Here is a 13,630-nt window from a genome sequence, read left to right on the forward strand (position 1 = left end):
TGGAATCACCGGTCCCCCCGGTATATGAGGCATATCCCTGATTGTCCGTGAAATCAGGTGGTCCAGGGCCAGGTTGGTCCATAGAGGTAGCTGTAAGACATCCTCTGCTCCTGCCCAGGGATTTCCTCGTATCTGGAAGCTCTTTCTGCTGCTTGATTTGGTGCCTATCATGGGAATTTTCGTGGTCTTGATCCTCGCACACCACCAGCCCTTTCTGGAGTCTTACTGCCCTCCTCGGGGCCCTGAGCAAGACGCAGGGCTGTCTGGGATTTACAGAGGTCTGTCCTATCCCCATTTTTTCCCTTCCCTTCCCTTCCCCTTCCCCTCCCCTTCCCTCATCTTCCCCTCCCCTTCCCTTCCCCTTCCCCTCCCCTTCCCTTCACCTTCCCCTCCCCTTCCCTTCACCTTCCCCTCCCCTTCCCTCGTCTTCCCCTCCCCTCCCCTTCCCCTCCCTTCCTCTCCCTTCCCCTCCCCTTCTCTTCCCCTTCCCTTCCCCTCCCCTTCCTTTCCCCTCCCCTCCCCTCCCCCTCACTTCCTCTCCCCTTCCCCTCCCCTTCCCCTCCCCTCCCTTCTCCTTCCCTTCCCTTTCTCTTCCCCTTCCCTTCCACTCCCTTTCCCCCTCCCTTCCTCTCCCCTTCCCCTCCCCTTCCCTCCCCCTCTCTTCCCCTCCCCTCCCCTTCCCCTCCCTTCCTCTCCCCTTCCCCTCCCCTCCCTTCTCCTCCCCTCCCTTCTCCTCCCTTTCCCTTTCCCTTCCCCTCCCTTCCTCTCCCCTTCCCCTCCCTTCCTCTCCCCTTCCCCTCCCCTCCCTTCTCCTCCCTTTCCCTTTCCCTTCCCCTTCCCCTCCCCTTCCCTTCTCCTTCCCCTTCCCTTCCCCTTCCCCTCCCCTCCCCCTTCCCCTCCCCTCCCCTCCCCCTCCCCTCCCCTCCCCCTCCCCTCCCTTCTCTTCCTTCACCCTCCTGTCCCCTCCCTTTCCCCCTCCCCTCCTCCTCCCCCTCCCCCTCCCGCTTTTCCACCCCTCCCCTCCCCTCTCCTGAGGATATAAAAGAACTGAATAGTGACTTACAGAATGTCTAAATGATGGTTCAATATGATAAAGCTGTACATTCCATCCAAATGAATTTAGGAATTTTATGCAATTGCAATCAAACTTTCAGAGAATTTTTCCCCACAGATGTTGACAAAACAGTGTAAAAGTTCATCTGGAGAACTGAGTACTTAAGGAACCATCACAAAAGAAGAATGAGAGGGAATGTCCACTGTTAGACACCAAAATGTGTTCTAAGGTGAAAGTGTTAAAACAGTATGTTGCTGGTGTCACTCCAGGCAAAAAAACCTCAAGTGCTCTTATGGCTTGAGCAAGTACCTTGTTCTAAGATAGGCCTGACTTTGTGAGCTGTCTAATGGCATGAAAACTCACAATTTAAAAAGACACTTCTGACCAAAACCAAAGCAAGACCAAAAACACATCTGGAGGCCTGAAATGGGCTACAGGGCCACAGTTTATGATCCTTGATACAATAAACAGAATAGAAAATCCAGAAATAGTCCCAAGTTTCTATAGGAATGCATTATATGCTATCATGGCATATCCCAGTGGGGAAAGTGTAAAGTATGCCACAAATGGTGCTGGGATAACTAGCTCATTATTTGGAAAAAAAGAAAGACATATACAAACCAAATTCCAGATGGGTTTATTTAAATGGGAAATTAAATGTTCAATGTGAAAATTCATTATGTAGCAGGGTATTCAATGGAAATGATACTTTTCTGTTTTTTTGCCAATGGTGAGAGAACTACCAGAACACAGCCTTGATCTCACAAGTCGTATGTGAGTCTCTGAAGACTTTACAAGTCTAATTTACAAGTGTACATTCCAACCCAAAGCATAGAGAGTCTTCATTTCCCTGCATCCGCACTGCTGTGAACTGAATCTGTGCCCCCCTCAAAATGCATGTGTTGAAACCCTGTCTTAGTCCATTTTCACGGTGCTGATAAAGACATACCCAAGTCTGGGAAGAAAAAGAGGTTTAATGGGAAAAAAAAGAGGTTTAATTGGACTTACAGTTCCACATGGCTGGGCGGCCTGAGTCATGGCGGGAGGCAAAAGGCACTTCTTACATGGTGGCAGCAAGAGAAAACGAAAGGGAAGCAAAAGTGGAAACCCCTGATAAACCCATCAGACCTCTTGAGACTTATTTGGATATCAGAATAGCACAGGAAAGACTGGCCCCCACAATTCAATTACCTCTGCCTGGGTCCCTCTCATGACCTGTGGGAATTCTGGGAGATACAATTCAAGTTGAGATTTGAATGGGGACACAGACAAACCATATCAAACCCTAATCTCCAATATAATTGTACTTGGATATAGAGCCTTTGGGATGTATTAGCTCCTAAGGGTGGCGGTACCCTCATGATAGCTTTAGTGCCCTTTTAACAAAAGAGACAGCTTGCTTTCTCTCTCTTTGCTCTCTGCCATGTGACAGAGCAACAGGAAGACAGCCATCTGCAAACCAGCAAGCCGACCTTCAGCAGATGCTGCTTCTCCTGGCACCTTGATCTTGGACTTCCCGGCCTCCAGAACTATGAGAAAGAAATATTTAAGATTTCCAGTCTGCAAACCAGCAAATGGGCCCTCACCAGACACTGCCTCTCATGGCCCCTTGATCTTGGACTTCCCAGCCTCCAGAAACGTGAGAAAGAAATGTTTTAAGTTTCCCAGTCTATGAGAATTTGTTAGAACAGCCCAAACTGACTAAGACACTCACTAACATGGTATATTACCAATCTCTTAAATTTTGCCAGTCTGATAGGTGAAGTTACTCATCTGCATACAGTCATTTCTTCTTCTCTGAGTCTCCTGTTCGTGTTTCATATGCATTTTAAAAATCAAGTTGCTTTGCATTTTTATTGATTTATAGAAGGTCTTTATGTATTCTGGAAAGTAATCCTGTATTTTTGACGCTCACTTCTACTCATCCTAATACTTTTGAGAAGATTGGTTGGACCCTCATTGGATGCAGCAAGAGACAGGAAGGCAACTCAGGCAGCAATCCGTGGCAGGCTGACCAACAGCCAGACACACAGGCAGATTCACCAAGTCAGCAGAAGAACGAGCTTTCCTTTCTTCTAGGGTTGGGATTCTCTAACAGCAGAGATGGCACTAAACAGGAGACGTGGGCAATATTTGGTCTGTTTACCCTGTGACTACATCGTTGGCAGATAGATACAACAGACCTGCAGTCCCCAAGAATGTTTTGAATTTTTTTTTTTTTTTGTGAGAGGGTCTTGCTCTGTTGCCCAGGCTGGAGTGCAGTGGTATGATCATGACTCATGCAGCCTTGACTCCCAGGCCCAAGCAATCCTCCCACCTCAACCTCCTGGGTAGCTGGGACTACAGGTGTGCACTGCAACACCTGGCTAAGTTGTGTGTGTGTGTGTGTGTGTGTGTGTGTGTTTTGATTTTGTTTTTTTTTTTGAGATGGAGTCTTGCTCTGTTGCACCCAGGCTGGAGTGCAGTGGCGTGATCTAGGCTCACTGCCACGTCCACCTCCCTGGTCAACTGATTCTCCTGCCTCAGCCTCCTGAGTAGCTGGGACTACAGGCGCATGCCACTATGCCCGGCTAATTTTTTTTGCAATTTTTTTTTTTAGTAGAGACGGGATTTCACCAGGATGGTTTCAATCACCTCACCTCGTGATCCGCCTGCCTCGGCCTCCCAAAGTACTGGGATTGCAGGTGTGAGCCACCACGCCTGGCCCAGTTTTGTATTTTTATAGAGGTGTGGTTTCACCATGTTGCCCGGGCTGGTCTTGAACTCCTGGGCTCAAACAGTCTGCCCACCTGGGCCTCCCCAAGTGCTCAGATGACAGGCATGAGCCACTGCACGTGGCCATCCCAAGAATGTTTTGAGTGCTCAGGCTCAGTGCAGACTCTTGTTGACTCCCTAGGTTCATCCCATTATAAGTTGACTCTTGGACATTGCACAGACGCTTCTCAAATTCCTCCAAGATCTTACTTGCCTCGTTTGCGTGTGGTTTATAGTACTGGCGACACGAGGGTCCCAGAATGGAGGCAATCTGTAACAATAGCTTCACGGTTCCATTCGCTGGAATAGTAATTGCGTTCTAGGTTCAGCCATGCTTGTGGTTACGCAAATGTCAGCACTTTGCAACCTCCTCCTCCTTAGGTTGTGTGTCTGTCAAGCGTCTCCTCAGAGTTCACTGACTTCAGTATTTTGATTTCTACTAACTAACCCAAGATACTTCCCTCCTCTCATAAATAGTTTTACTGTATGGGCCGAATGCAGTGTCTCACGCCTGTAATTCCAGCACTTTGGGTGGCCAAGGGGGACGGATCACCTGAGGTCAGGAGTTCGAGACCAGCCTGGCCAACATGGTGAAATGGTGGCTCTATTAAAAATACAGAAAATAGCTGGGCATAGTGGCAGGCACCTGTAATCCCAGCTTCTCAGGAGGCTGAGATAAGAGAATTGCTTCAACATGGGAGGCGGAGGTTGCTGTGAGCCGAGATTGAGCCACTGCATTTCAGCCTGGGGAATGGGGCAAGATCCTTGTCTCAATAAATAAATAAATAAATAAATAAATAAATAAAAGTGCTGGGCGCGGTGGCTCACACCTGTAATTCCAGCCCTTTGGGAGGCCGAGGCGGACGGATCATGAGGTCAGGAGATCGAGACCATCCTGGCTAACACGGTGAAACCCCATCTCTACTAAAAATATGAAAAATTAGCCGGGCGTGGTGGCGGGCGCCTGTAGTCCCAGCTACTCGGGAGGCTGAGGCAGGAGAATGGCATGAACCCGGGAAGTGGAGCTTGCAGTGAGCTGAGATCATGCCACTGCACTCCAGCCTGGGTGACAGAGCGAGACTCTGTCTCAAAAAAAAAAAAAAAAAAAAGGAAAAAAAAAGATACAAAAAATTAGCCAGGCGTGGTGGCCTTTGCCTGTAGTCCCAGCTACTTGGGAGGCTGAGGCAGGAGAATGGCGTGAACGGAGGAGGCAGAGCTTGCAGTGAGCTGAGATTGCACCACTGCACTCCAGCCTGGGCAACAGAGCCAGACTCCATCTCAAAAAAAAAAAAAGAAAAAAAGAAAGATTCAGCATTATTTTCCAGGGTTAATTAATTCGTTCAAATAACTAAAACCCCATTAAACAAAAATATCACTGGACAACAAATAAGCAATCCAGACCAATATGGTCACAATCATTGTGAAGATGAGAAAACTTCATCTTTATTGCATTTTCGCGGGCAGCACACTGCACTGTCCTCTTTCAAACACACAGCTCCTGTCCTCCTTTCAAACACATGCCCTCTTTAAAGGAACATACAAACCTTTCAATACAAGCTGACAAAATTACATCTGAATTATCACAATTCAATAACACTCAACATCAAATATAAATTTATTTTTACAAGAATTTCGGGGAAATGCCACCGAGCTATAAATATAATAGATACATTATGTAACTACCCTAGGTAATAACAGTGCTCCCTTCAGCAGCACATGTAATAATAGATAAAAAGATTTAAAAATAAGACATTTAGGATAAAAAGAATCCTCTCTTAAAAATGAAAACAGAATTATATTTTTATGTATATAACAGGTATAACACCCATCAACTTCATAAGAACAGTGTCTTTTAAAAAATACTTGTATTTCTAAACTAGTTAAATAAATGTAGTAAGAATGCCATGCCCATCATTTTCAAAATAAACAAATAAAATGTCTAGTGTATATTGGACATGTTAGTATATACGTAAGGCATGTTAAAAATCACAACTGAATTCTCACAGTCCAGTAACAAACACTAAACAGAAAATTTATAAGAACATAGGGAAACTACCACCTAGCTATAAATATAATGGATATATTAGGTCAGTATCATAGCTAACAAGAGCGCTCACTTCGGGAGCACATGTAATAATAGATAAAACGATTTAAAGAGAAAACATTTGTGATAAAAAGAATTCTCTCTTAAAAATGAAAACTAAATTATATTTATATGTATATAATGACCATCACAGAACTCTATAGGAACAGCATGTTTTCAAAACTACAAAAATTCCAAACTATTTCAAATCAACATAGTAATAATTCTATGGCCAACATTTTCAAAATAAACCAATAAAATGTATAGTATCTATTAAACTATCTTTTAAAATCCTATGGCAGTAATTTCATATTTAACAAAGAATTCTGTGACAATCTGAGCGCCTGCGCTGTGCCTTCAAATGCTCTGGACTGTGGCAACAAAGTCCATAGGAAACGGGAACTCCAGCTTCCAGCCCAGGGGAGGTTGGGATTCAGCAATGTGAAAAGGGAGGTGGTGTCGCAGGAAGGGGTGGAACCAGAAACACCCCTGGTTTCTCACTTTCCCTCCACCGACTCCTAGAAGTACTTCCACGGCTCCTAGGAGGAAAACCTGGTCATTCTATTTTGCTCCTTCTAGAAGAGTCCAGGTTCTTCTAGATGATCTGCACAGGAGGCTCCTGGTGTCTGGCATTAGCGTTGGGATAAACTTCCTGCTGAAAATTCCCCTCTCCCCTGGGCCCAGTGTTCTGAAAGTGAGAGACAGGATGTCACACTTCAAATAGGCAGATCTCCAGACAAGAAGGTTATTCTCATCCCACATCAATCCTAGCTAGAGTTCAGAGCAATGTATAAATCCGATTTTATCTCTAACCCTTCATTGTAAACCCTGATTCTGAGCCATCATTTTTGCTTCTGACACTCACACTTTGGTGAGCTTGACTCCAAAAATCACTTAATACAGCCAAGGCCAGCCCCAGTGATCTGCTTCATAGCAAGGACTTTGGGTGGGTCCACCCAGGGAGTAGAGCACCCTCAGAGAATGTGGCTTTGGACTTCGTCACACTTGGGGCCTTTTGTGTTGCTTAAGATCTAAACTTTTAACCATGCTACAAACATGTCTAACATGACAACCTCACGAACCAGCAGACCAGATTCCTAATCCTGAACCTTAATCTCTCATGTTTAAGTCTAATGCTCGGTCCTAAATGTGGTTAGCTGCACAAGATGTCAACCAAATCTTCACCGAATCCTTTCCCCAAATCAGTAACTCAAGTGTGTCAACCATAATGAACCTCCCTGGACCTAGGTAGTAGTCTCATTTTTGAGACACAGTGTCACTCTGTCGCCCCGGCTGGAGTGCAGTGGCAGAATCACAGCTCACTGCAGCCCTGACCTCCTGGGGCTCTGGTGTTCCTTCCGCCTCAGCCTCCTGAGTAGTGGGGACTAGAGACGCCCACCAGGATGCCCAGCTAATTTTTGTATTTTTTGTGGAGATGGGGTGTTGCCATATTGACCAGGCTTGAAGCCGGATCAAGCAGTTGGGTTCCTCGGATTTTCTTACAGATGAGACTATTCTGCCTTTACCTCGAAGGATACACACGTACCTTCCCTCAGGCCGATGACCTCAGGCCTCCACATCCCCGGAGCTCTAGGAAATGAGGGTGCGATCTCGGGCCCACACCCAGTGCTCTGGGTCATAAGCCTGGATCTGGAGAAACACGTACCACTTGAGAAGCCAGGGTCTCCCCAGCAAGACCCTTCCCTGCCCTCCTCCAGCCTCCAATCCACCCCATCCCTCCCCACCCCCACCTCCTCATATGGCCCCACTTACCTCCTCCATCTCCTCTGGGGACACCCACGTCCTCCAGCGCATGGAGCAGATGAGCTGGTAGCGAAGCTTGTGGAACAAAGGTCGCTGGGAGTAGTCCTTGCCGTAGAGGAAGGAGAAGATGTCTTGTTTGGGGGCCTGGTTGTCCTCCTCCATGTCACTGGCCAGGTAGCTGGGGAGAGAGATCAGGTGGCTACTCAGGGGCCCCACCAGGAGGGACCCCTGCCTGAGGGCAGCTTCCCAGAGAGGAGGGGAAGGGACCGTCCTCAGCTCAGCACCAACACCCACCCTGCAGAGAGCCCCGCCTTCCTCAGGAGGCCCCACTGGACAGAGACCTGCTAAGGGCACCTCTCACACCTTCAGGAAGGCGACGATCCAAGTGGTGGCTGGGAGTGGTGGCTCTCACCTGGAATCCCAGCACTTTGGGAGTCCAGGCAGGAGGATCACTGGAGGCCAGGAGTTAGAGACCAGTCTGGGTAATATGGCAAGACCCCCTCTGAATTTAAAAACAACCCAGCTCTTATCCTAAGGATGTGTCCTGCCATCCTTATACAAGAGAGATGACATCACCTCATCCTAGTCCCCATCCATGTTCCTCCCACACCCCCCTTCCTTCTCATGTATGCACACACCTGTCTTCCCCCTCCATCGTAAGTGCCCCCAAGGACAGGAACTGACTGGTTTGTTTCTGTAAATCATTTCTTGCCTACCAAATGGCCAATAGAGGGCTTTGTTTATCTTGGTGCATTAATTCAACAAGCATTGCTGTGAACTCTCTCTTCCCATCCTTCCTACCCTGGCACGTATCATGTACTTCGTAAGGTTTTGTTGAATAAATGAATACATGAATGAATGAAGGAAAGAAGGAAAGATTTATCTTATACGCAAATGCCATATGAATCATTTCACAGAGTCAATATAACATGAACAGTTGCAAAATGAAAAGAATTGTGCTGAGTGTTTTAGGAATACTTTGATATTTTGGTTGATTGGGTGGCTTATGTCTGTAGTACCAGCACTTTGAGAGGCTGAGGTGAGAACCCAGGAGTTCCAGAACAGCCAGGGTGACATAGCAAAACCTCATCTCTACTAAAAACCATAAAAACTGGCTGGATGTGGTGGTGTGCACCTGTTGTCCCAGCTACTTGGGAGGCTGAGGTGGGAGGATCTAGAGCCTGGGAGATGGAGGCTGCAGTGAGCTATGCTGGCTGCTGCACTCCAGCCTGAGGGACAGAGCAAGTCTCTGTCTGGTATAAACAAAAACAAAAACTTTGATATTTTGACAAGACCCTGCCTTCAACAGGGGTCTAGTCTGATGGGTTTGGGGAAAAGGAGGGCAGATCAACGAATCCAAAGTGGCACATTATCCTAGGATGTAACTGAAGTGCTGCAGGCATGCAGACGCTGGCAGATCAGAGGAGGCATGGAAAGGCTGTGGGGGCTGAACTGACTTCAACAAATGGGTCGTTCCCTTCAGATCCATATGGGTGCAGGACACCCAGACAGAAAACACAAAATCAAAATGGAGTGGAGGGCATTTGGAAGGAGCGGCGAAAGCAAACCATGAAACATGAAGATGGTGGGCAGGTTTGGTGGTAGAAGGATTGCAGAGAGGGTTGGATTCACCCTGTGGACCCAGGCCTCCATTTATAGGCAAATCAGCTAAGGAAGTTGTTCAGGTGGGCAGTGAAGGGGTGGGAGCTATTCAGGCAGCACTAGGAAGCCCCCTGGCTTGGGGTGGGACTCGCAGGAAGCCCCATCAGGGAGTATTTGATGATGGATCCGTGTTATGCAAGGACGACCTGAATTTCGGCCTCTGTCATGGGAACCTGGAGGAGGAGGATGGAAAATTGCATTTGGTGTTGATATGGGAAGGCGAGAGACAGAAAAACCAGAAATGGCTGATTGCTTGGGGGGCAGGGTCGTGTCCACGGCTTTCCCCTTAGGACGAGTTTATGTTTCCTTTTGTTTGATTCTACTGTTTGTCAACTGCATTTGTGTTTGTTTTTAGAAAGAGCAGACTAAGTACGCTGTAGTATAATCTTAACGTTTTTATACACAGAGTAAAGAGGGGAACTAGGGTCAAAAAATAGACGAGAGGTTGGAATCCCACTTCCTCCACTGTCCCAGGGTGTTGGATATTGACGGGTGGGAAGAAGCAAACTACTCACAGAGCCAGGAAGAAATGAATGCGTTGGTATTGCCATGAGAAGAGGCCGGCACGGCTAAAGTACGCTATGACCATAGCCAGGAGATACTGATGGAGAGAAGGGAACAGAGAGAGAAAAAGGTTGGTCACATCCTGGAAGAGGAAGATGGTGGAGATAAGGGAACAGGGGCTGGGGCGCAGTTGCCTATCACAGAAGGAACCTCAGTGTTGGGTGGCTATGCTCACTGGAGGCTTGCGGGTGGAGAGGTGTTCAAAGTCAGCTGCAAATTCGGGAAGTCAGGGGAAGGGAGGTCTGTGATGCTCCCATGATGATGAGCTCCGATGGGATCATTGGAGGGAGTGTGTCTAGGTCGGCTAATGTCAGGAGGGTCTTGGTGAGCTGGAGCAAAGGACTGTCCCAAAGATATGAGAGGATAGGGGTCAGGAGTTTCAGGACTGTGGCCCAGGGATTCAAGCCCTGGGCAGAGGCAGGGGCCACCCGTCCTCTATGCAATAGGCTACTAGAGCCCTGAGGGGATGCTGACAAACTATAAAAAGATTAACAATAGCCGGAGTGTGATGACTCACGCCTGGAGTCCCAGCTATTGGAGAGGCTGAGGCGGGAGGATCACTTGAGCCCAGGAGGTTGAGGCTGCAGTGAGCTATGATGGCACCACTGCATTCCAACCTGGGCAACAGAACGAGACCCTCTCTCCGAAAAAATAAAAATCAAAATGTGGGCGCCCAAGACTATGGGATCAGCGGGTGGGAGATGGTGGAGGGAGAGAGGAGAGAAACTGTGGTTTTAGATGCTGCACCCTCCCCCAGGACATGTGTTAAAACAGGAACACAGTTGAGTGGAGAACAACCTTACCTTGTCTGACACCCTCAGATCTTTGTCCCAGGCCAGGAATTTTTGAATGACAGGATCCTCTGTGAAAAGAGAGCCTGTGTCAGGGTAAGAAGTGGAACAGGATTGCCGTGGGAGCAACAGAGCAGACAGGAGAACTGTGCCCCTCTGGGGGAAGTCTCAGGATTGTGGTCAAGGGTTACGTGGATGGGAGAGGAGAGAAGGACTTTCACTGGGCAAGGAGGGAGGCTCCTGCTCTGAGACTGCCCTGAGGAGAGGCCGAAGGAGGCCTTTGGTGTCAGAGTCTACAGGATGAGGAGCTGTGAATAAGCCATGATGTCCTCCCATCATACATGAAGGGACCACCGCAGAAGTCATAATGGAATTCCCATCATGGCTTCCGGAGATAGTCACAGCTGGGTGTGCCCATGACCTTGTCATCCCCCTCCATGGATGGAGACACTTAGGTTTAGAAAAGTCAGCAAGAGAGAGTTTCAGAGGGTTCAGCTGAAACCAAGCTTTCTTTTGTCTTTTATTTTATTTTATTTATTTTATGACAAGGTCTTTCCCTGTCAACCAGGCTGGAGTGCTGTGGTGTGGTCATAGCTCATTGCAACTTCAAACTGCTGAGAAGAGATCCTCCCACCTCAGCCTCCCAAAGCACTGGGATCTCAGGCATGAACCACTGCACCTGGCCAGAAACCAGGCTTTCTTATTTCAAGCACAGACCTTTATAAATACCAGCCTAATCCTCTATCTCCTAAGCATCCTCCTCCCACATGGATCACTCACCCCCTAGGAGGGCATATTCTTCTTATTGGGAAATAGTAATTATTGAAAGTTTCTGCTTTTAAAAAAGAACTGGGTTGGAGGTGCTCTTTGGGGTATCCTCCTACCAAGCAGCCTGTTGAAGGCCTCGTGGTGCTCAGGGAGCACGGAGGATGCTCGCTTGCGCGTCAGCTTCATCTTGAGCCCACACAGCATCTCCACCACCCAGGTGTCCTTGGGCTCAGGGGTGCGCTCCAACTCCAGCTCCTCCTCCGGCTCCTCCTCGGATTCGTCTGACCATTCCCTCTTCTTTTTCATGCCAAGAGATTGAGGCTGGGGGCTGGGATCTACCCAAGGGACTGAGTGAAGAAACCAGGCCATAGTGTCGTGTTTCTGCCATTGATCACCTTAGACCCCGACCCAAAAACCTCATACTACTCTTCCATCCTCCCCAGCCTCGCAGACTGTCGGCTTCTCCAAGCCATGTTTCCACCTTTCTCCTTTGCTGATCCCCATCTGCCTCTCCCTAACCTCCCCGTTCTTCCAGCTCTGTCCTCAAAACATTTTCTCATCACAGATAAGAACTTTCAACTGGAGAAAACGGAAACCTTCCCTTGAGCTCTTCTGTCTCCTCTCTCTCTCTTTTTTTTGGGGGGTGGGTGGGGAGACGGAGTCTCCCTCTTGTTGCCCAGGCTGGAGTGCAGTGGGGCAGTCTCGGTTCACTGCAACCTCCGCCTCCTGGGTTCAAATGATTCTTCTGCCTCAGCCTCCTGGGTAGCTGGGACTACAGGCATGCGCCACCATGCCCGGCTCATTTTTGTACTTTTCGTAGAGACAGGGTTTCACTGTGTGAAACCCACAGGATGGTCTCGATCTTCTGACCTCGTGATCCGCCCACCTCGACCTTCCTCTCTCATCTTTTGAGCGAATCTCCTGACCCCCTTCATTGCTCCCCAGGCTTTCTTTCCACGTGGCCATGCTTAGCCCCATTCCCTGCACCCTCCTTCCCTGATCCCTGGCTTTCTGAGTCCCTCCTTTCTTTCCCACACACCCTACTCAGGTGCTCTGGATTTCCAGTAACTGGCCCCCTTCCCTCTCCTCAGTCAATCGTCTCCAATCACTTCTCCCTCCAGTCACCTCACCTGATGGTCCTGGCACTTCATCATCCGCCACCACCTGGGGGGACTGCACCGATGTGCTAGGCTGGGGGCTCTCCTCCTCAAATGGAGGGTGCGCTTGACCACTGGCCATAGTCTCTCCCAAACGCTTTGTTTCTGTCCACAGAACCTAGTCCCTGTTCTGTCCAGAGCCTTCTTCCAGACTCCGTTAGGACCCAGAAGAGCGCATTTCTCTTTTAGAGGCTCGGGAGAAGTTAGGAGTGAAGAACAGCTCTGAGAAGTTGCTGTTGTCCACCTGAGCTCCCAAGCACCCAGAGTCCGGTCCTTCCAATCAGGAAGGTCGGAATCTCTGATGTCATCGGTCATTCCAACCTGGCAACCAGTTTGAAGAAAAACACATGTAACTGCCAGACTGATCTCTTTTCTTGGAGACCCGGGGTGAACGGTATCTCCTGGCAATGTCCCAACCTCTGAGCATTGTCCAAAAGCATCCTCAGGGTCTCCGTATTCCTCTTTTCCCTTTCCCAGCAGAGTCTGTGTCTTCTCCACTCTAAACTTGAGAAGTGTTGGGCTCTCCTCCCCGCCGTTCCTTCCCATTTCAGAGTCCAGTCTGGTGGGAGAGGGAGGAAGGTGGAAGGAAATTTAGGGTAAGCAGAATGATGAGAGCTTCCAAGAGTGAGATTAGCATATGTAGGAGATTCCGGGCACATTGACTTGTTGAATGAAGACGTTATGTCGAAGCACTCAATGTGGCAAAGCTTTTTGGCTGAATGTTTACTGATATTCACTATCCTGGATCCTATATTGGGGAACACGCATCATTTGCTCTCAAGGATCTTTGAGTCCAAGAGACATTTTGAGGAATGAAAATCATAGGAAACTGTCCATGGGTTCGCACAGATTTTCAATGGTGTCCACAAGTTCAGAGCATCCATGGATCACCTAAAGCCTGCCCCTCCAGTTCAGCTAAGGAACTCTGGTCTATAGATCAACTATTACAACATATCTATTTCACTTGACCCTAAAATTTCCTACTATTTATATATTTTATGAATAAAATATTGTGTCTAGAAAGACTAAAGGG

The 13,630-nt window shown here is 48.3% G+C and overlaps 1 protein-coding gene across 3 annotated transcripts; it reads right to left on the reverse strand.

The window, feature by feature from the left end:
- Positions 1–1,552: 1,552 nt before the first annotated feature.
- SPDYE4 (speedy/RINGO cell cycle regulator family member E4) lies at positions 1,553–12,843 on the reverse strand. Of its 3 annotated transcripts, none has more exons than XM_077969651.1 (7): positions 12,571–12,843; positions 11,557–11,787; positions 10,685–10,743; positions 9,833–9,918; positions 7,665–7,833; positions 7,438–7,541; positions 1,553–2,009 (listed from the first exon to the last, which is right to left on the reverse strand). In XM_077969651.1, the coding sequence occupies exons 1-6, from the start codon at positions 12,677–12,679 to the stop codon at positions 7,482–7,484; spliced, it is 714 nt and encodes a 237-aa protein (XP_077825777.1). In that variant the 5' UTR covers positions 12,680–12,843; the 3' UTR covers positions 1,553–2,009; positions 7,438–7,481.
- Positions 12,844–13,630: the final 787 nt, after the last annotated feature.

This window comes from Macaca mulatta, chromosome 16 (assembly GCF_049350105.2).
Source record: "Macaca mulatta isolate MMU2019108-1 chromosome 16, T2T-MMU8v2.0, whole genome shotgun sequence".
Taxonomy (NCBI): Eukaryota; Metazoa; Chordata; class Mammalia; order Primates; family Cercopithecidae; genus Macaca; species Macaca mulatta.

Coding starts and splice junctions, on each gene's coding strand:
- SPDYE4 (XM_077969651.1), bottom strand. CDS start 12,679: ATGGCCAGTGGTCAAGCGCACCCTCCATTTGAGGAGGAGAGCCCCCAG. Junction 7,834..9,832: donor ATTCATTTCTTCCTGGCTCT/GTGAGTAGTTTG, acceptor CTCTCTCCCCAG/CTACCTGGCCAGTGACATGG. Junction 7,542..7,664: donor CCCCAGAGGAGATGGAGGAG/GTAAGTGGGGCC, acceptor GTGTTTCTCCAG/ATCCAGGCTTATGACCCAGA.